This window comes from Acartia tonsa, chromosome 1 (genome assembly GCF_053477335.1).
Source record: "Acartia tonsa isolate MP-2025a chromosome 1, ASM5347733v1, whole genome shotgun sequence".
NCBI lineage: Eukaryota > Metazoa > Arthropoda > Copepoda > Calanoida > Acartiidae > Acartia > Acartia tonsa.
The window spans coordinates 36,330,139-36,357,190 of record NC_137260.1 but is presented as its reverse complement, the minus strand read 5'-3'; the positions used below and the strand labels follow the sequence as shown (position 1 = coordinate 36,357,190).

The 27,052-nt window shown below is 34.8% G+C and overlaps 5 protein-coding genes across 5 annotated transcripts in view; 4 read left to right on the top strand and 1 right to left on the bottom strand.

Moving 5' to 3' along the window:
* Positions 1-27,052, bottom strand: part of LOC145318327 (uncharacterized) — a 36,150-nt gene that overhangs the window by 4,235 nt on the left and 4,863 nt on the right. The gene's annotated exons all lie outside the window — the stretch shown is intronic.
* LOC145317296 (uncharacterized) lies at positions 8,319-13,823 on the top strand. Its single transcript, XM_080158352.1, has 10 exons — positions 8,319-8,428; positions 8,970-9,085; positions 9,350-9,518; positions 9,986-10,550; positions 10,770-10,925; positions 11,346-11,863; positions 12,142-12,308; positions 12,536-12,852; positions 13,081-13,304; positions 13,518-13,823. Exons 1-10 carry the CDS (start codon positions 8,401-8,403, stop codon positions 13,658-13,660), a joined length of 2,403 nt encoding a protein of 800 aa, XP_080014478.1. The 5' UTR covers positions 8,319-8,400; the 3' UTR covers positions 13,661-13,823.
* Positions 13,872-16,212, top strand: LOC145318315 (uncharacterized). The gene is made up of 4 exons (XM_080159623.1): positions 13,872-14,267; positions 14,545-14,667; positions 14,978-15,175; positions 15,586-16,212. Exons 1-4 carry the CDS (start codon positions 14,169-14,171, stop codon positions 16,210-16,212), a joined length of 1,047 nt encoding a protein of 348 aa, XP_080015749.1. The 5' UTR covers positions 13,872-14,168.
* LOC145317219 (uncharacterized) lies at positions 16,509-20,347 on the top strand. The gene is made up of 6 exons (XM_080158236.1): positions 16,509-16,549; positions 16,891-17,636; positions 17,697-18,203; positions 18,533-18,619; positions 18,874-19,215; positions 19,530-20,347. The coding sequence occupies exons 1-6, from the start codon at positions 16,509-16,511 to the stop codon at positions 20,330-20,332; spliced, it is 2,526 nt and encodes an 841-aa protein (XP_080014362.1). The 3' UTR covers positions 20,333-20,347.
* On the top strand, positions 21,278-22,697 carry LOC145318339 (uncharacterized). Its single transcript, XM_080159642.1, has 4 exons — positions 21,278-21,429; positions 21,655-21,786; positions 22,291-22,401; positions 22,598-22,697. Exons 1-4 carry the CDS (start codon positions 21,347-21,349, stop codon positions 22,680-22,682), a joined length of 411 nt encoding a protein of 136 aa, XP_080015768.1. The 5' UTR covers positions 21,278-21,346; the 3' UTR covers positions 22,683-22,697.

Below are 27,052 nucleotides of genomic sequence, written 5' to 3'. Positions count from 1 at the left end.
TTGGTGGAGTCTAAAAGGGTCCTGAATGTAATTTGGTCTATCTCAAAAAACGCAAACTCAGTAATGTGCGACATTTTTAATGAATTAAATTAATCAACTTTTTTTTAAAGAAAGCTTTTCTATAATCACTAAAAGTTTAGCTTTTGTATAGTTGAGGTTGGTCCGCCTTTCTGTTGGTAACAATTATCGCTTATTGTTAATAAAAAATCCTTGCGTCCATGTACACTTTATAATAACATTTTTTATGATACTTGTGTAAATAAAAAAAGCTTATAAGTGGTCCGTTGGTTGATCTGTTAATAACGGATAGCTTTTATTGTCATTAGGAATTTTAGAGTTGTCTTATTGATTTCCAACGTAGTAGTAGGGTGCCTGTACGATATAAAAAGTCAACCAGAAATTCCAGACGTTCATTATAAAATGCAAATTTTTTTCTTTTTGACAACATTTTTTATGATTTTATGATTGGGGTTGGGGTGGGGGTGGGGTTGCGTTCAACGCTACCCTCTATTATCTCATTTCCTATTAGAGCTAGAGGGCTAAAAAAATTCTGCAGGTCCCCTGTTTGATAATGAATTTCTGACCTCAAGTGAATCAAAGTCAATTTTCGCTTCCTTCACCCTTTTATTAACCAACCTTTGTTTTTAAGTCCTTTTCTACTTAAAAATTTCAAACAACTGTAATTTTTTTATTTTTGTAGCAAGAAGAACAATTTTTTTGCAGAAAATGTTTATCTTTAAGTAAATTTTATATTAGAAATATAAAAACATAAATTCTAGCGGCCGCAGCAGTAATTGGTAGCTGCAAGCCGCCGCAGTCGGCGGAAAATGTTGGCGGATCTTTATGAAATTTTAATACATTATGTAGACATGTAAGAAAAGCAATTTGAAGTCTCTAAGTCAAAAATTGCGGTCACAGGAGTCTTTAAAAGATTTCTGGAGACCTGGAGGATCAGGACCTGAAGGATCATACCTTGAACCTGAAATTGACTTGAACACCAGTATCACTAGAGTATATTTTAATATTTTGGTAAGATAAAATGCTTTGTTTAAGTCACAAAAATATATTTGCTTTTTACCTGGATGAAATTTCCAGGTTTGCTGCCCAGGTTCTACGAAATACCAGAAAAAAAACTCGTTTTACCAGAAAAGTGGTAAAGCTGGTCAACCTGGTATAATATACCAGTTTCGTGGTAAATTTTACCAGCAAAAATTTTAGCCAAAAAATTAGTCAAATTTTACCATTTTTTTTGTAAAATTTGACGAAACAAAAAAACCCGTTTTTTGTGTTTTAAATAAAAAACAGCTCTTCATAATCAGTTGTAGTACTTTAAAATAATGACTTTTATACAATGAAGCCTAAATTTAAATTTTTTTTTTTTTTTCAATTTTACCACTTTTGGAAGTTTTACCAAAAATGTGGTCAATTTTACAACTCTATTTTTCAGGTTAAGTCCGAATTTTCGGACTTAGACAAAAAAACACAATTTGGTCAATTTTTACCAAAAAGTTGGTAAAATTTGACAAGGTATTTTTTTAGGCTAAGTCCAAATTTTTGGACTTTGCCAAAAAAAAAAACTTGGTAAAATTTGACCAACTTTTTGGTAAAAATTGACAAGGTAAATTTTTAGGCTAAGTCCAAATTTTTTGACTTTGCCAAAAAAAAAAACTTGGTAAAATTTGACCAACTTTTTGGTAAAAATTGACAAGGTAAATTTTTAGGCTAAGTCCAAATTTTTGGACTTTGCCAAAAAAAAAAACTTGGTAAAATTTGACCAACTTTTTGGTAAAAATTGACAAGGTAAATTTTTAGGCTAAGTCCAGATTTTTGGACTCTGCCAAAAAAAAAAACTTGGTAAAATTTGACCAACTTTTTGGTAAAAATTGACAAGGTAAATTTTTTGGCTAAGTCCAGATTTTTCCAAACAAACATCCTTCTACTTAATGATAAACATCGCAAATAAAATATAATGAGGAAATATTCAGACCTAATACTTTCCAAACAAAGCATCCTTTTACTCAGCACTATTTGCTTTCGTTATATCGAATATGAAATTAATAAAATATGATGATAATGATTTTATTTAGAATTTATTTCATATTATAACATAACAGGTCATATAGATATTATCCAGGTCAATACTGAAACTACAAAAGATTGGCATCCAAGATAACAACAGTCTACTACTGATGCCTAAATGTCGATTGATAACAGTGCCACCTGGAGAGGTAAATTGTAATGCTGCTTTTATGGAGATTAATGTACTGAAGAACAATCAGGCAAGTCTCCTACCTGGAGGTACTCTGACTATTTGGCTGGAAGTTATAAAACCTGGACCTGAAAGTGCAGTATCCTGTCTCTCTGGTGACCTGGAGAATTGTTTTGAGGATCCAGAGTTTACTGATTGTTTGATAGAAACTAGTACATCCAAATTAAAAGTGCACAAGTTTATACTTGCCTCAAGATCTCCAGTATTTAAGGTAGGTTTTTCCATTCTTACTTGTTAATTAAATTCTTGTCAATATTTTTAGGTAAATTTTTAGGCTAAGTCCAGATTTTTCCAAACAAACATCCTTCTACTTAATGATAAAAATCGCAAATAAAATATAATGATGATAATGATTTTATTTAGAATTTATTTCATATTATAACATAACAGGTCATATAGATATTATCCAGGTCAATACTGAAACTACAAAACTTACTAGTATCGTTTCTGTAAATAACATTTTTTAGAATTTTAGCTTGTGGAATGTTTGGAGCTCTCGAGTAGAACTTAATTAATAAACACCGATTGGGCGGATTGTAATCAATACGCTTTATATGTTAAAGTCAATATTTTTTAGAATTTTAGCTGTGGAATGTTAGGTGTCAACATTGTCGTCATAATAAACACTGATTGTAATCAATACGCTTTATTTAAGTTAATTTTAACTGACTAACAGAATATTCTCTGTTCAACATTGATCGTCATAATAAAACTTATTAGTATCGTTCTGTAAATTATTTGTTAATTTTAACTGACTAACATATTTTAACATATTTTCTCGGTTCAACATTGTCGTTATAATAAATATAATGAAATTTTTTGTATAATCTGTGACTGTTACATGTTGAGATGGAACTCTCGTTGTTCTCCATGGAACTGCAAAGCTCCACGTACTTCAAAACTGGTTCAACTCCAAAATCCTGAAAAAGAATATTCATTTTTAAATTAAGCAATTAAAGGATTAACAAATCAAAAAGGCCTTACAAAAAGGAAAGTTAACGGTTTTGGGAAAATTTCATGGAGAAAGTAGATACAGCTTGTGTATGTGCCTGCTTATTAGAGAAAGTTTAATTCAGTTATCAATACATAACCAGACTGAGAGAAACTAAGAATGTCTTATAACGGGAATTTGGAGTTATGGTATGAATTAAATAGTCGTATGTTAGTACTAAGAGAGAGTCTAGAGATTAGAGCCAGAACTGACAATGTCGAGATCCAGAGGGAGGTTTGTAAGAGGTTATATCAACATGGATGGATTACTACACATCTTAATCGCTGCCGTCCTTCCCCTCTGCTGCCCGCCGCTGCCCAGGCTGCCGAACTGGCAGCTGTTCTTCACGAAGTAAACATGCACGAGGATGAATGTAATGCTGTTTAGATTTTAATAATATCCTGAATGTACTGTTTCAATAATATAAAGTAGTAAAATCTAATTTTAAATAGCTACCTATCTAGTACATTATTTTTATGTATTAACTTTTGTCTAACCAGTTTAATATCTATCTAATAAATTTAATAATAGCTTAATTGTTAATATAATTTAGTATACAGTTTCATAAAGGTAGTTCGATGTGTGTCTGTGTATATTAACTTCATATTTGTTATGCTTGTATACATGGAAACTACCTTTTGGGGCCGAGGTGTTGCCGTAGTTGCGTGTAGGATTATTCCAACTATCTTTTATTACAAATAATTAAACACTTACTTTTAACGGATGAATTTCTGATGGCAACAGCTTCATGTTGGTGCTTAAGAAATGTTCCACGGTCGAATTGCGGTCAGCTTATAATCAGAGAATACACCCAGCTGTGTGCGAAGCTAAACCTGAAAAAGAATATTAATTGAAATATAATTTATATATATTTTTAATATTATTTTACATAAAACACATCTTATAATATCTTTCTATTAAGGGTATAAAACTTCGTTACGCTTAAAACAATCATAAACCTTAAAGGGCGAATATAGGTTGGATATAATATGAGCTTATTTCAAAGGTGCTATTATATAAATTATAATAAATAATTTAAAGATAATGACATATAGCTAATTGTATTAGTCTGTTTACAGCTTATAAAACCTGTCTAACTCAAGATAATATTATGTAATTAGTGTGGTTCCCTAAGAACTCAAACACTCTACCGGTATCACACAAGGCTTCGTAGCAAGGTTGAATTAAAAAGGTTTCGTTAAAGGATAGTCTTAATAACATGGCCTAAAATATCCATGTTCTTATTAAAATTATTTTAACACTTACTTCTATGTAAACCATTCACTAATTGCAGCGCCCATATATTTTCTCACGAATCTGATTCCTGGTTAAGTCTGAAAAACAATATTAATTGAAATATAATTTGTTAATATTTCTATTATTATTTATATATATTAATAGTAGAATACTTTAAATATTAAGAATAGGATAAAAAGTCGTTCTTATATCATATATCAAAAAGGTTTAAAAAATTATAAAACAAACAGTTTATCGAAGTAGCTTAAAACCATGCGTAAGGTCCTAAATTATATTGATTTTTTTATTACATTATTTAAAACTTACTACTAAGTGAGCCCTTCTTTAATTGCAGCGCCCAAATAGTTATTTCTGATGAATCAGTGTTGCTGAACCTGAAAAACAATATTCAATTTAAATATAATTTATTAATATTTCTTACATTCATATATATTAAACCCGGATTATTTAATATTAAGAATAGGATAAAAAGTGTTTCTTAGATCAAATCAAAAAGGTTTAAAAAAGGCTTAAAACAATTATCCTATTATATATATTAATATTGTTCTCTTTTACAACGAAGCTTTTTATTTATTTTAATCTATAGCTGAAACTCAAATTAAAAATAGGATGAGGCCTCGACTTTTCTCTTCCTACTTTAAGTGCCCCTAGAGGCTTCTAAGGGGCATAGCCGCTAGTAAAACTTAAACCGTTAATCGAAGGCAGCCTAAAACCGTACGCTCAAGGTCCTATATTATTAATGTTTTTATATTAAAATTATTTAAACACTTACTTTTACGCAAACCACTCTTTGATTGCAGGGTCCATATACTAACAGCCAAGACTGAAGGTGGACACGTACTTTTTTAAACATCTGACTATCATCTCTTTGATTGCAGGGTCCATATATCAACACTAACAGCCAAGACTGGTAGACATAACATCAAGTATCATGCCAGTATAGCAAGGTACTTTTTTAAACTTCTGAATATATAGCTCTCTAGGAGTTCTTAACTGACATTCATATAAATCTTGTGACATGGACCATCTCCTGTCAATCATACTTGGATATAACACGTATTTTCTCTAAGAGACTTGAACTATAACACTCATTGTTTACAATAGTTTTCAATCGGTATAGCGGCATTCATGCACATGCTCTGTACAGGTATACAACTTTATATTGAAAAATATTTCTTTTATATCCATTGCAATATATTTTTTTATATTTTATCGATGATATTTCATTTAAGTCATTGCCAAAAATATATTACATTCACATTAAAAAAAATTTACATTTATTTAACTTTCGTAACCCTGTTTTCAGATGATAAAATCAACGTGCTGGACAAAGTTGCCAAACTTTAAAAAACACCTTATGTATATAATATCATTTTAATATTTTACCGGTTAATTAATTAAAACTGCATAACTTATATAATTCATGAAATGTTATTATTCGTTGCAATTTTACGATTAAAAATATAACTGTCTTGCAAAGTGTTTTGCCACCTATTCAATCTGTATGTTGGCAACCGTAACTTTCCATCGGCGCAATAATTCAACTGGACTATATGACTACGGTGCATTTTTGTATTTTAGTAATCATTTTTAGTGAAATTACAGTGAATTAAGACGTTAATATGTATCATTCTGTTTTATAATTCAAATTTTATCATTAATTATTGAAAATTCTTTCTAAAATATTCTTCGTATTCGTTTTTTCTCCCATTTTTGGGACTCTTTTTAGCTTACGTAATATACAGGACTTTTTTAAATGTAAAATTAATAAATATATGTCTTGCACCGTAGTATAAACGGATTGTCGCAAATATAGGAGTACAATTATAAGAATGAAACTACTTTTTTGGCCCAGAGGTGCCGGAGGCACTGGCTAAAAATAACTGTTTTTAATCTTATGCTTTTAGATTTTTATATTCGTAGAAAACCATGCATATAATACGATATGCTAGTTACCTAGTTTTTTGGCGTATGAATGAGAACACCTGTTCCTATCCACCGGATTCGAATGAATACGAGCTATTTTTATTTTGTAATTTTTTATTTCTTAAATATTCTACCTTTTCAGATAGTTCTGAATAACAGGCTATTCAAGTTAATCACCTGGGTACGCGTACATCATAATAACAGGTATGGGTGTATATTAGCTGTATAAGATTTATTTTTTTTCTCCTGCTACAAAATTTGTTCTAAATAAATAGGGGGGGGGGGGGGGAAGTTTTGACACATTTGCGTAAACAGGGAGTATAGGCTTTATCTTTGGACTGAGAGTATAGGTTATTAGGGATAAAATCATTCTTATATGATGAATTTTCCCAAGTTTTAATATTTTTTGGATAGGCCTCCAGGTTCCGGAGCTCCAGGCCTTCTCCCCCCCCCCCCTTGTTTAAGGACAAATAAAATACCGGAAAGTTAAAAAACATTAATCACACCCCTCCCAAAAATAAACAAGACAAACAAAATAATCATTCCTCAAATTAGGATGGATCCATACCAATACCACGAGCTGCATGACAGATGGGACGCCCTCATGGTTAGGATGTTGAGACTCTTCTCCAAGCTAAATATTCGAGTTCAAGAAGAATCATGTGGCATTGATGACGCTGTTGAAATAGTAAAACTCTTATACCATCACGGTTGGGTAGAGACACACTTAAAGAAGATTGAACCTATGCCCGAGAATCTCTACGAGAACGAGAGACCCCGCCTGGATGATACCGAGAGACGTGTCATTGACCATGAAGCCGACTGTGCACCTTTCCTCACCAACGTCAGCCCTTTTTTCTAAATAAAACCCAGAGTAACAAGGTAAAAACTACGAAATTATTGCAGGGGTGTATATTCTGCTCCGGGGGGGGGGGGAGGGGAGGGGGAAAAAAGAAATAAGTGGATCAATGATGGAAGTTGCTTCAAATCACATGCTCTTGTTCATGGCTAGTTGTCTTTTGTAGCAGGGGAAAAAATTGTTTTTAACCAAAAAATGTTTCAGAATTCTTTGAGTTTCTTCATTAAAAAACGCTTTAGTTTTCTCATTTTTAATTCAATGTTCTTTCCTTTCAGGGAAGAGAAAGGAGAAGCTAGGAGAAGCCGAGCTCGCCGCCGGCGATTTCATCCAGCCTCCGGATATCCATGCTGAAAGCGAATTTTAATTGTAATTTGTGGCGTTATCCTCTTAGAAAATTTTGTTTGTATTATTTAACTCCCCATCCCCCCCCCCCCCCCAAACTAAATTGCTGGGTTAGGTTAGGCTAGGTTAAGTTATACGGCTAGGTAGAGGCCAGGGGCCGTTTTTCTAGGGGGGGGGGGTATTTCCTAAGAGGATAACATCAATTTGTTCTTTCAGAACATTTACGTTAACCTCTCTTTGATTGCAGCGCCCATATATTTTATAATTAAGTACCCATGGTGACAGTGATCGAGCCCCACTGGTCGTGCAGATATATAATTTCCTGCATATAAACATTAATAAACATTATTTACCCCTAAAGCCGACGATTACGTATGCACGTGTACAGTTTTTTAAGCTTCTGGCTATAGCTCTCTAGGAGATCTTAATTGATATGTTTTATTTTTTGTTTTTGTTTTTTGATATTTTTGTTATGTTGTTTTTTATTATTTATTATTATTTATTTTATAGCAAATTAACAAATTTTCTGGGTTCAACATTGTTGTTATAATAAAACTCCATGCAACTGCAGAATTCTGCAAAAGTCACGACCAGTGGGGCTCGATTATATATGCGTTCGTCGGCTTTTCAGGGAAGGCAGGAAATTTATATAGGTATTATCCAGGTCAGGACTGGAACAAACAAAATTTTATGTATATATTGTATATAGTTATTTTTTTCAAAGTAAAAAAATGTCAGACCAACGCTGGATGACGTATGTATAATTGGATCACAATTTTGATAGGTAAGTTTAATTAATTTTATACACAATCAAAGAATAAATAAGGGTATTTTCTTGTTTGTAACTCTAACTCTTTATTTTGTGAGTTCCTTTGACATTTAATTTTGGTTTCAAAAAGTGTCACTCCCCCCCCCCCCCCCTTTTTTACTTTCTCCTTCTTTCGTTATATGTAAACAAGTAATAACCTTATTATTATAACCAGGGGTGTATATTCTGCACAAGATTTATTTTTTTTCCCCTGCTACAAATTTTTTTATTTTTTTTCCCCCCTAGATTTTTCTGAAAAAGTAGGGGGGGAAATAGAAAAATATTTAAAGAACTCTATACTTCATTTATTTTATCCCTCCTACCACACATTTCTTTATTTTTTTTTCACCAAGGAGGGGGGGGGGGGGGAAATGGAAAAAATGTTTTCAGTTTTCTTAATTTTTACATTTTTTTTTCCTCCAACCACTTATTTTTTATTTCCACCCCCCCCCCCCCTGAGCAGGGGATCCCATGCAGAATATACATCCCTGATTATAACATATACTTCTTATTTCAGGAGTTACCTATACACCCCTGTTAGACGTTATTGCAATGGGAGACAATTTGATTGGTACACTCTCTAAAGCTCTACTGAAGCGTATAAGAAGTGGAGATAAGAGGAAAAATGTACAGGTGACTTTTTACAACTAATTATTTCTACATATTTAAGATGAGACCTTACTTTTCATTACTGTACTTAAAGTATAATCTATGCTCGACTTTAATTTCTATTTTTCACTTGCAGTCAGCGCACTATAAACATGCTTGCTCTTACACCAGTATAGTCATATGTACTGTAATCAATTGACACGTGTAGCTTGCCCAAATAACGATCCATAACAACTCCCCTATATTATTTTAAATAAGTAATTCACTAATTATGTAATCTTTTTCCAGTTGCAGCATAAACTGAGGTCCATAAGAAAACTCTTCTGTACTGCAACGAGAACCAGAAAATGGCGCAAGAAACCTCCACAAAGTGAAGACAGTCAGCCATTACTAGAAGAAGAACAGCAGGAGGATTTGATGGATGTGGAATATGAGAACGAAACTGCATCGTCAAAAGGTAACCTACAATATCTGTAATATAAAGTAGAACGATGTCGGTCTGTCTGTTTGTTGTTTGTTTGTCCAAATTCCCACAAACATTGTCTCCCAATTTTTGTTTTTTATTTTCCTTTCAATCTAAATTTCAAACAATTGGTTTGATCAAACGTTAGTTAAGTTTGTCTCAAGATATCCTTGTTCCAGGGGTGTATATTCTACATGGGATCCCTTAACCTAACCCACCTTCACCCACTCTCTACATTTATCTACTTTTTCTGGAATTTTTAATTTTTTAACTTTCTAATTTGACTAGTTTTTCTTTACGGCATTATCCTTATACTAAAGTAACAGGATGTCTGTGTGTCTGTTCAAAAGGATCTTGCTAACCGCTGAACCGATTGGGTTCTCCTTTACAGGGTACCTTCACATAGGTCCCGGGAAGGTTTATAACTATAAAACACCATGTTTAACATCGTATTTTTTTAGGTAAAGTTTGTACAGGCTGCAATACCAACTTCACAAAGGAAACCGAAAGTATATGTTATCAATGCTACGCAAACCAAGTTTTGGAGCGATTAAATAACAATCCTGAAGAAACAAACTACATTAATATTGTTGTAGACAATATTAACAACAATAATACCAACGATAATAATGATGCAGACAATGACAGCATTCAAGATGCCGAGGACTGGGAACACGTCGAATTGTTTGATATACCTGAAGATGATTTTGACCCAGATGATGACGATGACCCTGATGACGAACCTGATGGCGAACCTGATGGCGAACCTGATGGCGATCATGACGGGGATCCCTTCAAACATCTTACAGAACTTGAGAAAGAAATTGTTAATGATTTCAGAAGCGTTTGTGTTCTAGACAACCCCATCTCTCACAACAAAGTTAGAATCATCCTGGCAATTCTGAAACGCTCGTGTATTTTCAAATTTCCGTCATATAATACATTATTCAAACCCAAATACAAAGTTGAAATCAAAGAAAACAAATATAATCCTACAAATGCTCCTGGTTCACTGATTGAGTGCAGGTATGTTTATATACGATTTAGAAAGCGTAGCATTTCTATAATCATTACCAGAATTTCCGTACGTCCATTTTAAACATGTCGATTTTTCTCCTTTTTTAACAACAAACTTTCAAGTGTTCTAATTATCAGTTTGATCATTCTTTGGTATATTGCTTCCTGCGACAACTTGAGAACAATATTATAAGCTATTATTAGTTAAAAATATATTTCTTTTTCCAGATTCCCTACCTATGAGATCCTCCAAGACGCCATCACAGACTTTAAACGGTTGAATGGACAACAGGCCGTTGATGATCATATAACTTTTGACATCTCGGGCGACGGAGTGAAAGCAGCTCAGGGATCTCATATCTCCTATTATACTGTCTGGATTAGGTAAGTAATTAATATATTGTGGATTTGAAAGGGTTGGGTTGGGATAAAGTTCTTTTCATATACAGCATGACCCTCGAAAAAATATTTTTTAGGAATGGCACCCTATATTTCAAAGGATATCGAAATATTTGTTTTACATCAATTGACAGCCCAGATTTTTAAAGCCAAAGTTTAGGAAACCATTCAATAAAGAAATAAAAAAGAAAACTAAGTTTACAATTGATACTTTTTTCTATTGCATACATATATAAAAATCTGTCTTACTGTATACCAGGACTTAATTAATACCATAAGTAAACCTAGTTTTTACCACTTTTACGGTAAAATTTTACCAGCCTTTACGTTTTATAAATCAGTAACTACAATTTTAAGTCTAAGTTATTAAATGCTATTATTATTAATTCTTCTTTATTATTTCAGGTTATTCTTCAACAAGGATTTCAGTGTTATATTGCCAGTCAGCATATTTGAGAAGACGAGGAGGCGTCCCTACAGTTACAACTTTCTGGATAATGTTACCCGATTCATCAACAAACTAATTCAAGAAGGATTACCTGGACATACCTTTCAATGTAGAACCATCATCCACGATGCCGTTGCGAGAGCCGATGTATTCGGCATTCTTGGCCATGGATCAAAAAATGGATGCCCACACTGTGACCTTCCAGGGATGGCTTTTTCACAGACTTATCTCCGTCAAAAGAACTTGGTATTGTTCGAATCAATGAATGTATTTTACCCCAGTGACAGTCAAAATATGGGTACGCCGAGGTCTGACGAGAAATTCCGCAAGTTAGAGGAAAATAATCAGAACATGAAAACCAGTTTTTCTGAGCTTGACCCGAGCTTGGATTTAATACAAGATACCCCCAGTGATCCGATGCACGCGTTGCACCTGGGCTATGTAAAGAAAGTGATGACGTACCTGAAGAAAGGACGTAATAGTTATCCAGAATTGGAAGAAGAAGACTTAGTTCAAATGGAGAGAATTACAGGGATGTACTGCATTTGACTAAAGAAATGACGCGTAAAATAGGTGTTTTCTTCGCGCATTTCTCGGCACTGCGATAAAATTCTGCATTTTTAGATTTATGTCTATTACACATTATTTGTACGCCTTGTTATGCCGCTTAAAAGAGTGTTAGTTTGAAAAGTTTAAAGAACTTAAATTTTGAAAATTTTCTCCTTATCACCCATATTTTACCATGAACTGCAGTAACTCCAATTATAGATGAAATCAACGATCAATTGAAGCTTGTTGGCGATTTTGATCGCGTTCCCCGTACGTCCATCATGCGCCTGACAGAGAAGAAGCTAGCCCTCAATTTGAAAAGTTCTGAATTCAAAGTACTGGGCTTTTACCATATGATATTTTATGCAGAGGTAGGTTTTTACCATATTATAATCTTTTTAGAATTTAAAGCTTATTTCAGTTTCATTATATTGTATAGCAATAACATTCTTTTTAAATTTGCGCACGTGTGCTATATTATATATATATTTCTATTGAGGAGGGTGGACTTCCAATAAGTATATAGGGCGAAGCCCCTAGAGGCTAGGGGCGAAAGAGCTAGTTTTCCCTTAAATTATTACGATGTTTTTTTTTCCAGTTGGCAAATCTTAAAGATGAACAACGTCTGATATGCAAGTTTTTATTCCACATATTGCGCTGTCTCGAAGAGCATATAACAACTGAACGTGTGGCTGAGCTCAAGACCATGATAATGGTCCTGAACTCAAAATTGGCGGAGATGTACGGCGAATCGTGCTTGAGTTACAATACTCACATGCTTTACCATATGCCGGAACATGTCCGCCGATTTGGACCATCCATGGCGTTCAGTTGTTATGCTTTCGAAAGTGCCAATCATGTGATTGCAACTTACATCCGAGGATATAATTTTGGCCTTAAAGAGGTTTCAAACAGGTAATACTATTTTTTTTTAGTTGAGTTCCTTTGACTTTTAGTTTTGGTTTCAAGAAGTGTCACTTCTCCCCCCCCCCCCCCACTCTTTACAAATTTTAATGTAATTTTTAAAAATGTAACATAACTTTCTTTCCGTGTATTGCTGATCAAACACTTAAGCTATAACGATTTCACCAGCAACATACCTTTCCGTTTAACAGCCATTAATGACATAAATGACATATTTAGATTGTTGATATTTCACACAGTGAAACCGTACATAAATGAAAAGCTGGCTGTCAGGGGAAAAAGGAATGCCAACAAACGAAAGTTCGAAAGAAATCAATTCTATACAGACTGCCAAGACCTCTACTTTGTCCCAGACTGCCGTCGTGATAAAACAGTATGGTTGGTCCACAAAGTGAGGACATTTTTTCCGGCATACACCTTTCCTGAAGATTCCAGAATAATAGGTAGGGGTGTATATTTTGCACATGATTAATTGTTGTATAGAAATATTTCATGAACTATACATTTCATCTAATTCCTTTTTAACCTACCACAATTTATTTGTAATTCTTTATCATGCCAGGAGGAGAGTGTGGTAAAGGGGGGAGGGGGGGTCTAGGAAATATGAATTAAGTTTTATGGTTTTAAACACTGAAAATATACACCCCTGGTATTAGGAGTAGGCAAGACTGACGATCCCGAAGACTATAGCCATCCTCCAACAGAACTAGCCTCCAACCTACTGAAGTACAGAGTAGCACATATCTCCGTACACCTGTTGCATCAAGATGTCTCCATCGTAATTCCTATCGGAATTTAATTTTGTACATTGAAAGCAGAGAAAGGGGGGGGGGGGAAATGACACTTTTTGAAACCAAAACTAAAAGTTCCATATTGTACCCTTATAAAACAACTGCCATGCAAAATTACAGATCTGTAACTGTTTCTTTAGTTCAGTTCCTTTGACTTTTAGTTTTGGTTTCAAAAAGTGTCACTTCCCCCCCCCCCCCCCTTTTGTTATAATATGTATGTAAAATGTTGTAAAATTCAACTGAAGGCCCTTCCTTCCCTCTTTATTTGGAATTTATGTGAAATGTACTTTAAAATATTTTTTTCATTAAAATTATTTTTTATAGCTAATTTTAAAAAAGGCATTTCAACTAAATTTAGCAAAACCCTACCTTTTTGGCCATCGATGGGTATGAAGTTAAAGTGTTATAAGTCTAGTCTGTAATTTGAAAGAGTACATGTTTGCAATTTAATTTAATTTTACATAAAATTTTAATTTCTGTCTACACATTTCAGATTTAAAACTATGCAAATTGCCCATGCCAACGACCTGGATCCAACAGCGTAACTTCGACTGGCAATTGATCAAGCTAGATCCCAAAATGACGAGGACTGGAAAGAGTGCTAGTTCTGTAAAGGTAAAAATTATATTTAAGGCCTAATTTACTATTGTACAAATTGCTGCTACCCTTCGCTCTTAAAACTTATAAATTCGCATGTTACCGGATCGAAAGGAAAACCTTATCGGTTCATGCTTAACAGACCACAAAAGATTATTGACCAAGTATAATTATTTATTAATTTTCCACAGTGTGTTTAACATTTGATATTAGTAATTAAAATTCTAGGGGCGTAGCCACTGCTATCTAATATCTTTTTATGCATTGTAAATACAACAATTATTTCTTGTTTTAGAACAACAAGCCTACTGGAGGTGGCAAACCTAATTTAAGTGCCAGAGGTGGAAGTGCCAAAGCTCCAAGTGCCAAAACTGGAAGCAACAAATCTACTGGAGGTGGCAAAGGTACAACAGCAAAGGTAGGATTTTAAGTTTTATTGTTATCGGTTTTTGGTTTGTTGGTGTTTTGTTGTTAAACTAAACTTACTAACATGATGTCTGTTTGTGGGTTTGTACCAACAAATCTCGTTAACCGTTGAACAAATTGGGTCCCTCTAACCATATAACTTAACCTAGCCTAACCTAACACAGTCATTTTGTCGGGAGAGGGGGGGGGGGAGGGTAAAGTTTTAAAAAATAGAAGAAAAAAATTAGGATAATGCCGGTGTTGTTTAAAACTATAATCCTCGGTAAGTAATGCTTTACAATAATTATCTATATTATTTTTAGAACACAAATAGAACCACAACATCTCCAATGAGGCCAATAAATATTACCCCACCTCCATCTCCACGGGCACGGCACCACTCCGCGAGTCAACGGACCGCGAGAGCTGTAGTTCCTCCTGCAACATCATCACGATCCCAGTCCCAGTCATCACGACCCCAGGGATCATCTGGCCCTTCTGGTGAGATGGAAGAAAGCGAGGTATTATTTTTATTTCATTTTGTCATCCAGAGGATACAAATTACAATTATTTAGGATATATATCGACTTAGCCTGGAAAAAATAACTTGTAAGATTTGACTAAATTTTTGGTAAACATTGACCAATAAAAATTTACCTTGTAAATTTTTACAAACAAGTTGGTCAAATTTTACCAAGTTGATTTTTTGGTCAAAGTCCAAAAATCTGGACTTAGCCTAAAAATTTACCTTGTCAATTTTTACCAAAAAGTTGGTCAAATTTTACCAAGTTTTTTTGTTTGTCAAAGTCCAAAAATGATGGAAGATGCTTAGGATCACTTGCTCTTGTTTGTGGATAGTCTTCTTTTCTACCACATAGTTTTTAAAATACCAAGACTTGAAAATATGTGGTTTAATATGTTTCATTTTAAGGATTTGTTCACCGGGGCCGTTATGAACCAAATTCAGAACCAATTTCAGCAGCTACGTACTTTCTTGACCTCACAAATGAAAAATCAATTAGAGCCCATTAATGCGTCCATCAGAAACTTGGTAAACAAAACGTCCACAAACCATGAGTTAGTGAAGAATGAAATCAAAGACCTGCAAGACAGTGTATCAAGAGATATGGCTGAAAATACTAAAACCCTGAAAACAGAAATGAAGAAAACCGGCCAAATTGTGGAAACCTTGGTGACTGATCTAAGAAGACTGACCAATGTGGATGAGCTTGATGAGGAGGAGGCGAATAAAGGGCCTAGTGAGAATCAGGATGTTGTCGTGGACCAGATTTTCTCACCAGATTTTTACAGAGAAAGAATAAAGAACCAGGACCCCTTGGAAAAAGATGGTTATATGAGAAGAGAAGAAATTATCTTTTTCATCCAAAATTTCGAAGACTCACTGAAAGTGGATATAGGCTGGCAAACCTTACTGAAAGTATGCCGCGACATCATAACCTTCCTGTATGTCGTGTTCGAGCAGTTCACCTTTGACGCCCGCATCACAGCTGCCTTTTGGACTGCTCCGGAAGTTATTGATGACGAAACTGGTAAGTAAATATTATTTTGTAAATTTGACATGATGAGAAAACGTTTAAAACAGGGAGAAGGGAGGTGGGGGCAAGGGAAATAAACCGAATAAAAGGGGCATTCCTATTCTTGCTAGCAGGTGACCATGTACAATAATCTTTTTATATATATATTTTATTTGTGAAAATAAATCTTGTGCAGAATATACACCCCTGGTACAATAATAAACATGTACCTATGCAGAGTTAATTGAAAATTTCATTATTATTTCAGTGGATCGTTTCTTGGATCATTGTAAGTTAGTGCTTAACGAGACGTACCTAGATGAAGCTATCCCACCAAATTTGTGGAGAACAGGAACCTATGTGTCTTCAAGCGACCTTTTTCTAGTGAGGAACCACATACAAGCTTGTAGGTAATTCAATTATTTATCGCATCTATTCCGCGTCTATTCAATGTGAAAGTGGTAGTTTTACAAAATGCATTTCAATGTTCTTTAGTTAAAAAAGTAGTTTCACGAAATGTTAACTGCATATTGTATTCTTGTTAAATTGTTAAACTACATTTCTATGGCATATGTTTCAAAGAATTTCAATTTTGTACCATGTATTTTTTTATTTGGCAAGACTTTTAGTTCATCTTTTCTTGATATATGTTATATGTTATATATTGAGACTGTTTTGATATAAACCCTTTTTTTATCTAGGTTCTTGCGCAATTTCGAACACACTTTTAAAGAGGACGCGACTGGTTTTTGTGAAAATAAGAAGAGGGCCCAAGATTATATGCTTGCTAATGAGGATCCTGTCTGCTGGAGGCTATTTCGAGGGCTGGTAACGCGAAAACAAGAACGCGCATTGTCAACCCCAAACTACACGTATGAACAGGTTTTTGAAATCAAGCCAAGGAAGGAGACAAGCAATAAGAAAGGCAAGAAAGACAAGAAAGACAAGAAAGACAAGAAAGACAAGAAGGAAAAGGCACAGAAACGATCAGCCTTACAGATGTGTGAATTTTATCTGGCCCCTGCAGAGATACAAAGAATTAAGCGGCGTATTAAACCGAAGACAATCACAACTTCAACACCAGGTGTTACAGCCGAAGACAGGAAATTTTACCACATGTTAGGTGCCCACTCAATGGGTTGCTTACCCCACGAAGTTCAAGGAAAGAACCCGATTTACTTGAGAATAAACAATGACAGGTCGAGAAATTCATTTCAGATCAAAGATTATGCAGACATGGCAAAGAACCCCAAGCAATTTTTCAAGACAGTCCATAGTAATAAGAAGGTTATACAAAGAGCTGTAATGTATTATTCGTACGCCACAACCAATTTGAAACCAGAAATGAGTGAAGAACAGACAAAGATTCACAATGCCAGTGAGAAAGCAACTAGAATTTCAAGAAATAGAAAGATGAATGCTGCTGATGAATCCACTGCTGATGATTGCACTGCTGATGATTCCACTGCTGATGATTCCACTGCTGATGTATCCACTGATGGTGAAGACAATGAGGGGGGAGGCAATGCTGTTGAAGACAATGAAGCTGAAGGCAATGCTGTTGAAGAAAATGGTATGGAAAACATTGCTGATGAAGAAAGCAACAATGGTGAGGAGCTTGTAATTGATGACGGAGCCGACGACGTTGAAATGAATTCAAATGATGATCAGATTGGGAATGACTTACCCGCGGAGAATCCAGCAGTAACTCCAGAACCAGTAAAGCACCCAGTAAAGCCACGTAGGTTATATGAAGATCCAATTGTCAACAGCCAGTCCAATAATAAACCCAAAGTAAATGTATTTAAAAACATCACAAGCTCCAAAAGGAAGAAGCATGGAAAGGGCTCGAAGTCGAAGTCGAAGAAGATAATTATTTCTGAAACAGACGATGAGGGCCAAAATGTGGGAAATCTTGATGATACAGTCCCAATGCAAGATGATGAACAACCACCAAACTTTCCACCACTGCAAAGACAGAAAGAATTTTATGGACGAAATAATTCAATCACAGGTACATATTTGTTGAACATTAATTATTATTTATAAGTTTTATCTTTCCTCGTATTGTGTATATACTGCACAAGATTTTTTTTCCTCTGCTACTAATTTTTTTTAAATTTTTCTTCCCCCCCCCCTAGTTTTTTTTCACCAAGTAGGGGGAAAATTGAAAAATATTTAAAGAACTCTATGATTTATTTATTCTATCCCTCCTACAACACATTTCCTTTTAAAATTTTTTTTTCAACCAAGTAGGGGGGGTGGGGGGGTGGAAAAATGTTTTCAGTACTTGCTTTTTGTTTGGAAACGTATAAAATTAATGTATAAATTAATTATTTACAGGCAACAGTAACGAGAGACAGGTGACTGGAAAGGCAACAAGAGTCGTGGAGGAAAGCAGCAGTGATGAGAATGATGAGGATGCCGAAGGTATTGTTATTTATAGTTTGAAAAACGTAGGAACTGTATCACCTAAATTTAAGTTTATTAATATTTTAAAATTTTACCATAAAAGTGGTAAAAACTAGGTTTTTTATGGTATTAATTGTATCCTGGAGATCGGATTCTACTCTTCTGTGTATTGGTCCTGCGGTGATTTTAAGCTATTTCCTTGGAGGGGGGGGGGGGGGGGGGGTTGGGTAACATTTATACTATTTGAAATAATGACTATAATAATTATTTAGATGATGTGGCGATCATTCCAAAGAACCGGGAGCGAAGGCAAACCGCATTGGAAGCCGAAGCAAAAACCAAGAAAAGTTTACAGCTGGACAATGAACCATCATTCGAGGTGGATAACGAAGATGACGGAAACCAGAGTGACGAAATTGTGGAGGTTGAGGACAATGAGGGCAAGAATGACGGCAATGCAAGTAAGGAAATTCGGATACATCCATGTGGAATAATATTACCCAAACTTGCCATTATAATTCACAACCACACGGGTCATTATGAGGTTGTTGCAGTAGGCTCAAATGTTTCTATATACAACCAAATGGAAATTTTAGAACTCATCAACATTGACGGTAAGTTACAGGTCTTAATGTAATAAATGGGGGGGGGGGGGGTGGGCGAAAGTGACACTTTTTTGGGGCTTTTATTGGCGGTCCTCGGCGGTGGCGACGCCGTTTCTTCACAGTTCCATATTGTACCCCTATAAAGCAATTGCCAATGCAAAATTCCCCCTTTTATCTTTGATTGGCATATTAATATAGGGTAAAAAATATTGCTTGTTTTCATTTGAATCTGATTAATAGTAACTAATGTTCATATAGGTATGGAAATAATATTGAAGCTACAATTATGTACATTTGCTTTAACATTTTTTATTTCTTTGTAGGAGAAAAAGCAAAGTGGAAAAAAGATGGAGAAGAAGGTGAATTACTTTCTGACATCAAAGAAGAAGCACCAGAGAGTGATGAGACAGATGAAGGTCATCAATCAGACCCAGACACTGGAACTGGCAGTAGTAGTAGTAGTGAAGAAGAAGAAGAACAACGCAAGCCAAAAGCAAAAGTGGCCCAAAAGCCAAAGCCTACCAAAGAAGTTCCTAAACGTCCCAGAAAACAAACAACATTTCCATCAACGAATCAAATTAATGCGGTGTTGTACAGAAACCAGAGCAGAGCAAGCACGAGCACAGCACAAATTAATTCAAGCCGGGAATATGCTGAAAGCGCAGGCACATCAAATCCTGATGAAGACGTAAACACAGAACCAGGTTGTAGTTATAGTCCAGAGCCAGGTTGTAGTAATAGTCAACTCAGTGAGCAACCTAACCAAATTAAGCTGCAGCAAATGTTGAACAGAACAAATACACATTTGCCCGATTTCGGCCAGCGTGGTGAGGCTCGGACAAGAAGAGATGCCAACAAACGAGTAAAGGACAACATGAAGAAGCAAAGATTGTGGGAACAGGGACACAGGCCTGAAGATGATGAGTTAGAGAAGAAGAAAAGATCAACCTCCAGACCACCACAGAGAGCAAGTTCTCAACAATGTTCTCAAAACATAAACAATTACGGTATCTTTGGCAGCTACATTACAGCTGATTCGGGAAAGGGGTGTATATTCTGCACAAGAAATATTGTTTGTCCACGGCTAAAAATTTTTAAAATTTACAAATGTTTTCAGTTTTCTTAATTATTACCTTTTTTCTTACCTCCATCTATTTATATTTAATGAAATCTAATATACATCCCTGAGCATTCTTGGAAAAAATATTACACATCCGAACCATGTAGAATATACATCCCTGGCAGAATGGAGACAAGTATTATCCGTCGGAACCTTCGTCTGAAAACGAAGAACAAGACGAAGAACAAGACGAAGAACAAGACGAAGAACAAGACGAAGACCTGATTATAGGTCGCAGTCAATCCCAATAATTCCAGGACTTTACGTATATATATATTTATATGTAATTTTTTTTGATGTCATAAGTTTCATCTTCAATTTTTTTTTCTAATATCTAGAAAGGAGTCTTTTCCCAAAATGCATTTGAAGTTAATTTAGTGAACCGTATATTTGAACCTGTTTAAATGTGTTTAAACTCTATTTATATGGCATAAATTTGAAGAAAGTTAAATTTTCTACCACGTACTTTTACCATCTTAACAAAGAAAAATATGCAATTCACAAAATTAAGTTCAAATGCATTTTGTGAAACTACCCCTTTCCACCAATTAAGTTTAATGAGCTTAAAGTTAAGAGCTTAAACTGAAAATTTTTTGTTGTATAATCTGTCGCATTTTTTGTAATTCAGTATATAGCAGTTGTAGTTTACCCCCTAAACTAAGGAAAAAAGTATTCAGAACTAGCTTTTGTTAATATTATATATTTCTTTAATTTTGTATAAAAATATTATATATATGACAGTTATCGTAGGGAATGTTTTAATTAATACGGTGGTAGATTTCCATGGTAAAATGCGTAATGTTTATGTGCTGTATTAAAAAAGAGAACGTTTCAAATTTGTATAAACTTTTTGTAAATGTTAAATTTGTCTATATACTTGTTTACAATATAAGATATACCAATATGTGATCTTGCTGGCCACCCTATTATATTAAAATTCCCTACGTCAGTTTTTTGGACATTTATTAATGAAAATTTAATTACCAGTGATAATTTGTTTCTTTTCAAATTTAATATAGAATGTCCGACATGACAGCCACAGCAGCAGCCGACTTAGAGAGAGACGAACAGCACGAAGAACAGAAGCCGGAAACCACAAGTGGGTGAGTAATATTTTAATATGTATAAAACGAAGTAGAATGATGTCTGTCTGTCTGTCTGTCCGTCCGTCCGTCCCTAGCTATATTTTGGTAACCATTCATCGAATCAGATTCGACAATCCATCACAACATAATTACATAAATACATATTACATATTTTTTGGTAATTACTTCTTTGGGCAAAGGTCCGATTACCTGGGATATATAATATATATTTATATATTTCAGTGATAGCGAAAAACAGAAGAACGAAATGAGTGTGTCTGAGCCTGAGCTGCCTGCTAAGCTGGATGACCTGACTGATACCCCTCCTAAATCGTCTGATACAGAAGATTTGAACCTAACTTTGGATTGCACTACGTAAGTTTATTTATTTTTGTTACCATTCTATTTCTGTTCGGAAGGTGGTAGTAGCCGGATTGAAAAGAGTAGGATAAACATTATTGTTATGGCGAATAATTATAGTTTCATTCAGGGGTGTACATTACGCACAAGATTTATTTTGTTCCCGTGGTACAAAATTTTGTATTTTTTTCCCACCTATTTTTATCTCACCAAGTAGGGACGGAAATGGAGAAATATTGAAAGAACTAAAATTTTTGGTCCTACCACACATATTTTAGTTATTTTCCCCCCACCACCTGAACAGGGGATCCCATATAGGATATACACCCCTGATATTTCAAATTAGCAGCTACGCTAAACCCTCTAATATGAAGTATATCTCTTAAAGTTTCTTTTGCCACTCCCTTCCCTTGCCGGTACCTATGAGAAGAACCCGATCTGTTCAGTGGTTATCGAGATCCTTCGGTACATAAACACGGACATCCTGTTACTTTAGTATTATTTTTTTTTATTTTTCAGGGACGACGATGGATGGGAGACAATGCAGAAAATAAAACAAGACCTTAGGGCAGCAAAGCAAAAAATTGCTTCTTTGGAAGAGGAGATCGCTTGTTTGGAAACACAAACAAAGTAAGAAATTTTTTTTCACTTCTTTTTTTGGTATTTAATCCGGGCGACTGTGTTGTAAATGATTTTTCGGTACAGACAAATTCACCTTTATATATTACAAAACTAGCAAGTATGCCTCTAGGGGTAAGGTGGGAGGGGTAAATGTGGACCAAAAAAAAAGTTTACTATTTAATTATAATATGATTGCTTAATTCAGGGAGCAATCCAAGAGATGTCCGGCGGCACAAAAGGATGACCAGAAGGTCGGACAAGCCTCTGTTATGGAAGGAGAAGCAAAGTAAGATATCCTATTATATAAAGTAGTAAGCGTTTTTTGTTTGTCCCGAAGGATAACCGCTAAACCGATATTGTTCTCCTTTAAAGTGAAGCTTCTTATAGGTCCTGGAAAGGTTTTAAACTATTTTTGTGCAGGGTGTCTTCACCCCCTTCCCCAAAAAATATTTTTACTCTTCTGAAACTGAAATTGAAAATGGGAAGATGTTGATTTTTCCCCTTCCAACCTTAAGTGCCCCTAGAGGTTTCTAGGGGCGTAGCCACTAGTTTCTTTTAATAATCTTTTTTCATACTTTATCCGGGCGACTGTGTTGTAAATGATTTTTCGGTACAGACAAATTCACCTTTATATATTACAAAACTATAGCAAGTATGCCTCTAGGGGTAAGGTGGGAGTGGTAAATGTGGACCATAAAAAGTTTACTATTTAATAATAATATGATTGCTTAATTCAGGGAGCAATCCGAGAAATGTCCGGCGGCACAAAATGATGATCAGAAGGTCGGACAAGCCTCTGTTATGGAAGGAGAAGCAAAGTAAGATATCCTGTTATATAAAGTAGTAAGCGTTTTTTGTCTGTCCCGAAGGATAACCGCTAAACCGATATTGTTCTCCTTTAAAGTGAAGCTTCTTATAGGTCCTGGAAAGGTTTTAAACTATTTTTGTGCAGGGTGTCTTCACCCCCTTCCCCAAAAAATATTTTTACTCTTCTGAAACTGAAATTGAAAATGGGAAGATGTTGATTTTTCCCCTTCCAACCTTAAGTGCCCCTAGAGGTTTCTAGGGGCGTAGCCACTAGTTTCTTTTAATAATCTTTTTTCATACTTTATCCGGGCGACTGTGTTGTAAATGATTTTTCGGTACAGACAAATTCACCTTTATATATTACAAAACTATAGCAAGTATGCCTCTAGGGGTAAGGTGGGAGTGGTAAATGTGGACCATAAAAAGTTTACTATTTAATAATAATATAATTGCTTAATTCAGGGAGCAATCCGAGAAATGTCCGGCGGCACAAAATGATGATCAGAAGGTCGGACAAGCCTCTGTTATGGAAGGAGAAGCAAAGTAAGATATCCTATTATATAAAGTAGTAAGCGTTTTTTGTCTGTCCCGAAGGATAACCGCTAAACCGATATTGTTCTCCTTTAAAGTGAAGCTTCTTATAGGTCCTGGAAAGGTTTTAAACTATTTTTGTGCAGGGTGTCTTCACCCCCTCCCCCAAAAAATATTTTTACTCTTCTGAAACTGAAATTGAAAATGGGAAGATGTTGATTTTTCCCCTTCCAACCTTAAGTGCCCCTAGAGGTTTCTAGGGGCGTAGCCACTAGTTTCTTTTAATAATCTTTTTTCATACTTTATCCGGGCGACTGTGTTGTAAATGATTTTTCGGTACAGACAAATTCACCTTTATATATTACAAAACTATAGCAAGTATGCCTCTAGGGGTAAGGTGGGAGTGGTAAATGTGGACCATAAAAAGTTTACTATTTAATAATAATATAATTGCTTAATTCAGGGAGCAATCCGAGAAATGTCCGGCGGCACAAAATGATGATCAGAAGGTCGGACAAGCCTCTGTTATGGAAGGAGAAGCAAAGTAAGATATCCTATTATATAAAGTAGTAAGCGTTTTTTGTCTGTCCCGAAGGATAACCGCTAAACCGATATTGTTCTCCTTTAAAGTGAAGCTTCTTATAGGTCCTGGAAAGGTTTTAAACTATTTTTGTGCAGGGTGTCTTCACCCCCTCCCCCAAAAAATATTTTTACTCTTCTGAAACTGAAATTGAAAATGGGAAGATGTTGATTTTTCCCCTTCCAACCTTAAGTGCCCCTAGAGGTTTCTAGGGGCGTAGCCACTAGTTTCTTTTAATAATCTTTTTTCATACTTTATCCGGGCGACTGTGTTGTAAATGATTTTTCGGTACAGACAAATTCACCTTTATATATTACAAAACTATAGCAAGTATGCCTCTAGGGGTAAGGTGGGAGTGGTAAATGTGGACCATAAAAAGTTTACTATTTAATAATAATATGATTGCTTAATTCAGGGAGCAATCCGAGAAATGTCCGGCGGCACAAAAGGATGACCAGAAGGTCGGACAAGCCTCTGTTATGGAAGGAGAAGCAAAGTAAGATATTTCTTTTAATATTATTTTTTCATACTTTATCCGGGCGACAGTGTTGTAAATGATTTTTCTGTAAAGACAAATTCAACGTGTTCCTTTATTTATTAAAAGCGAAAGTACGCCTCTAGCTGGGTAAGGTGGAAGGGGTAAATGTGGAACCAAAAAGTTTACTACTTAATTTAAATAGATTATTATATATATATTGTTTAATTCAGGAACAAAACAGCTGCAGCTGGCTCTCCAGAAAATTCGGATGAGAACGAGGTTAAGGAAGTCACTGTTATGGAAACACCAGCAAAGTAAGATTTTTAAAAAATTTTTTTTACTACTTTATCCTGACGACTGTGTTGTAAATGATTTTTCTGTACGCTAAACCCTCTAATATGAAGTATATCCTTAAAGTTTCTTTTGCCACTCCCTTCCCTTGCCGGTACCTATGAGAAGAACCCGATCGGTTCAGCGGTTAACAAGATCCTTCGCTACATACAAACAAAAATCGTTTTACTTTGTAGTAAAGATTGTTTAATTTCAGGATGAAAGACCAACCGGATTTTGATATAATTTATGAGAACATAAAGAATCCAGGACCAAAAAGCCCAGGTATAGTACAATATTTATACTAGCGACTGTGCCCAAAGCATATAGTGAAACATTTCTGTACTACATTGTATTATTACACTAGGTTAGGTTAGGTTAGGTTAGGTTAGGTTAGGTTAGGTTAGAATAGGCTAGGCTAGGCTAGGCTAGGCTAGGCTAGGCTAGGTTAAAACTAGAAATATTACTCTTTCTATTAATACACTAGGTTAGGTTAGGCTAGAAAAAAAAACTATTGTAAAATTGAAGTATTTTTTTGTAAAAAAAAGTAATTTTAAAAAATATTTTAATTTCAGTGTATGGGGTGTCAGATGATGAGCAGGAGATGTTTGAACCACCCCCTCCTACAATCACGCCAGCATCAAAACTGAGTAGGCGCAAAAGAAGTGCAACACCGGGGAAAATCAAGACATGCGCCCATGGACGCAGTCCCCGAAGCGAGCTGCCATTGAACACGAGACTCATCGAATGCACCTATATGTGCCCAGACTGCCGCGTCTTCTTTCACAAGAGGCAAAAACAAAGAAAAGAAGGACAAAAGTAAGCTGATGTATAATAGTCCTTCCAGTCAGATCATATATAAACTATTTGTGATAAAAAAGTGATATATATCATCTATATCTTGAGTCAAAAATATGTTTAACCACCTTTAATTTGTACGTACATTAATCTATATGACAGTTTGACAGTTTTGTTCTGACGATGAAAATATTCATATAATATTATATTTGAAACCGCTATTCCTATATAGCAAAATTTTTGAAAATTTAATAATGGAAAGTAACTTCGTGATATATTTTTCTTGTATAAAAATGTTCTAGTATAAAGTACAATTAGAATCCAGATCTCAGCAATTAAAACCTATGTATATTTGTGTTAATTTCTCAGCTTAAACCGATTAAACATGCAGTTATATTATCTGTAAAACTATGTAATATTTCGTCATTTAAACCACGTCTAGAATTATAGACTAATTAAGAAAATTTCTGTGAATATATACCTATATAGTATCGCGCTATCGTACCTATGTAAATCATTATGTAAAAAAAGTGTTTCAATCAATAAAGTTAATAATGAAAACAATTTTTTTTTTATTTTTGCGTTTTGTGTATACAAGCGAGGTTTTTCTATAATTAAGGTCGTTTTTTACCACTTTCTCGTGATTTTTACCACCCGTTTTTACCACAATTATTGGTAAATTTTTACCATATTTACCCTATTTCTGGTAAAATTTTACCAGTTTAGGGCAAAAATATTACCAGGTGTTGAACAGTTTTACCACTTTTTCGGTAAAATCTACCAGAAATTTGCGGTAAATTTTACCAAAAAAGTGGTAAAAATTGGTCAAAATCTGGTATAAATTTGCGTCCTAAAATGGTAATATTTTACCGGAAATCTGGTAAAATTTTACCGATAATTGTGGTAAAAATCGCTGGTAAAAAGCGTCACAGAGTACCACCAAAAGTGTTTTTACCACGATTACGGTAAAATTTTACCACCTTTTAAATCGTATAGGCTGGTAAAATTTTACCATAAAAGTGGTAAAAACTAGGTTTTTTTATGGTATTAATTCCGTCCTGGGATAATCAAAGAATTGCGTTTCTTACTTTATAAATTATCAAAAATCATTTTTTTACAGCTGTAAGTCAACCATT

Coding starts and splice junctions, on each gene's coding strand:
- LOC145317296 (XM_080158352.1), top strand. CDS start 8,401: ATGTATAATTGGATCACAATTTTGATAG. Junction 9,086..9,349: donor ATAAGAGGAAAAATGTACAG/GTGACTTTTTAC, acceptor ATCTTTTTCCAG/TTGCAGCATAAACTGAGGTC. Junction 13,305..13,517: donor TGAAGATTCCAGAATAATAG/GTAGGGGTGTAT, acceptor CCCTGGTATTAG/GAGTAGGCAAGACTGACGAT.
- LOC145318315 (XM_080159623.1), top strand. CDS start 14,169: ATGCCAACGACCTGGATCCAACAGCGTAACTTCGACTGGCAATTGATC. Junction 14,268..14,544: donor AGAGTGCTAGTTCTGTAAAG/GTAAAAATTATA, acceptor TTCTTGTTTTAG/AACAACAAGCCTACTGGAGG. Junction 14,668..14,977: donor GCAAAGGTACAACAGCAAAG/GTAGGATTTTAA, acceptor TATTATTTTTAG/AACACAAATAGAACCACAAC.
- LOC145317219 (XM_080158236.1), top strand. CDS start 16,509: ATGAAGCTATCCCACCAAATTTGTGGAGAACAGGAACCTAT. Junction 16,550..16,890: donor TGTGGAGAACAGGAACCTAT/GTGTCTTCAAGC, acceptor TTTTTTATCTAG/GTTCTTGCGCAATTTCGAAC. Junction 18,204..18,532: donor ACGAAATAATTCAATCACAG/GTACATATTTGT, acceptor AATTATTTACAG/GCAACAGTAACGAGAGACAG.
- LOC145318339 (XM_080159642.1), top strand. CDS start 21,347: ATGTCCGACATGACAGCCACAGCAGCAGCCGACTTAGAGAGAGACGAA. Junction 21,430..21,654: donor AAGCCGGAAACCACAAGTGG/GTGAGTAATATT, acceptor TATATATTTCAG/TGATAGCGAAAAACAGAAGA. Junction 22,402..22,597: donor TGTTTGGAAACACAAACAAA/GTAAGAAATTTT, acceptor TGCTTAATTCAG/GGAGCAATCCAAGAGATGTC.